The sequence below is a fragment of the Perkinsus marinus genome, assembly GCF_000006405.1.
Source record: "Perkinsus marinus ATCC 50983 genomic scaffold scf_1104296956300, whole genome shotgun sequence".
Taxonomy (NCBI): Eukaryota; Perkinsozoa; order Perkinsida; family Perkinsidae; genus Perkinsus; species Perkinsus marinus.
The window spans coordinates 1-1,021 of NW_003207514.1; the positions used below are offsets into that span (position 1 = coordinate 1).

General features: G+C 48.9%; 1 protein-coding gene across 1 annotated transcript; it reads right to left on the reverse strand.

Moving 5' to 3' along the window:
• Positions 1 to 118: 118 nt before the first annotated feature.
• Positions 119 to 887, reverse strand: Pmar_PMAR026134 (Acyl-protein thioesterase, putative; the record flags this gene model as incomplete). Its single annotated transcript, XM_002775204.1, has 6 exons — positions 119 to 184; positions 232 to 314; positions 363 to 454; positions 502 to 642; positions 684 to 793; positions 840 to 887. The coding sequence occupies 6 exons, from the start codon at positions 885 to 887 to the stop codon at positions 119 to 121; spliced, it is 540 nt and encodes a 179-aa protein (XP_002775250.1).
• Positions 888 to 1,021: the final 134 nt, after the last annotated feature.

Consider the following 1,021-nt stretch of genomic DNA (forward strand, 5'->3'; position numbering starts at 1 on the left):
CCAGAGATGGACAAAATCCTCTGTTTTCACAGCCCTAGGAGGCTTCCTGGTGAATAACACAAACTGTTCAGACATCAACAGGAAAACTTGAGCAGACAATTGAGTTCACGAAATTTGCTCAGTGGGTCTTCATAGCGTCCAAGACGGCCTCGCATAATTCTGCCTTTTCAACACAGTTAGCGACCTACAGCAAACTTACTCACGTCGGAGCTAGAAAAGATGACTTCCTACTTTAGTAGAGTCCACATTGAACAGCCGCAAAGCATGCTTCAGTTGCTTAACAGGCAGACCTCTGACAAGTTCATCATCCGTTTCTGAGGAAACATTCCCTACTGGTACCGACAGAGCTCGATTCCACTCACTCTCTCGGCAGCCGAGTTTAGCTTTCAATTTCAGCCACAGTGCAATGTCGTCGATCTCATTCTCGCGGGCCGAATGCTCCATACCGGAATACCTAAGCATTCAGTGGTGGTCGGCAAGGAATCGTTCCAAGAGGCGTACCAAGTTAGAGTGAGATTCTTTGCGCCGAGTTCACGAAGATGGTCTATAGTCTCCTGAGCATACTTAGGAAGGATAACTGGATCGCTGGTACCGTGGCATTGAATGACAGGAGTATCAACAGCATCAGACGCTAGCCGGAACCTGAAGAGGTCATCAACAGAGTGCTAACGGACTATGCTCACTCATCAGGTCGGAGAACACAGCCACTCATTGAGACGACACCACCGTAGCCACCCTGCTGCAGTCCAACCCAATAGGACATCGTGCCGCCTTGAGAGAATCCCGACAACACCTAAGAAGTATATCACCAACTTCAACACGCTTAACAATGTCGCTACTATGTCCTTCTTATCGATACCGGACTCCTCCACCTCCTTCTTTACCATAGCCTCTATCCTAGCAGCAGACTTCTCTATACCACGCGCCTTGCTATTCTCCTTGCTTGCGTCTGCCCCGAGGGCTTCAATATCATACCTTGTAGACCAATGTTGCGCATGCGTGCATTGAGATGTGCTCACCA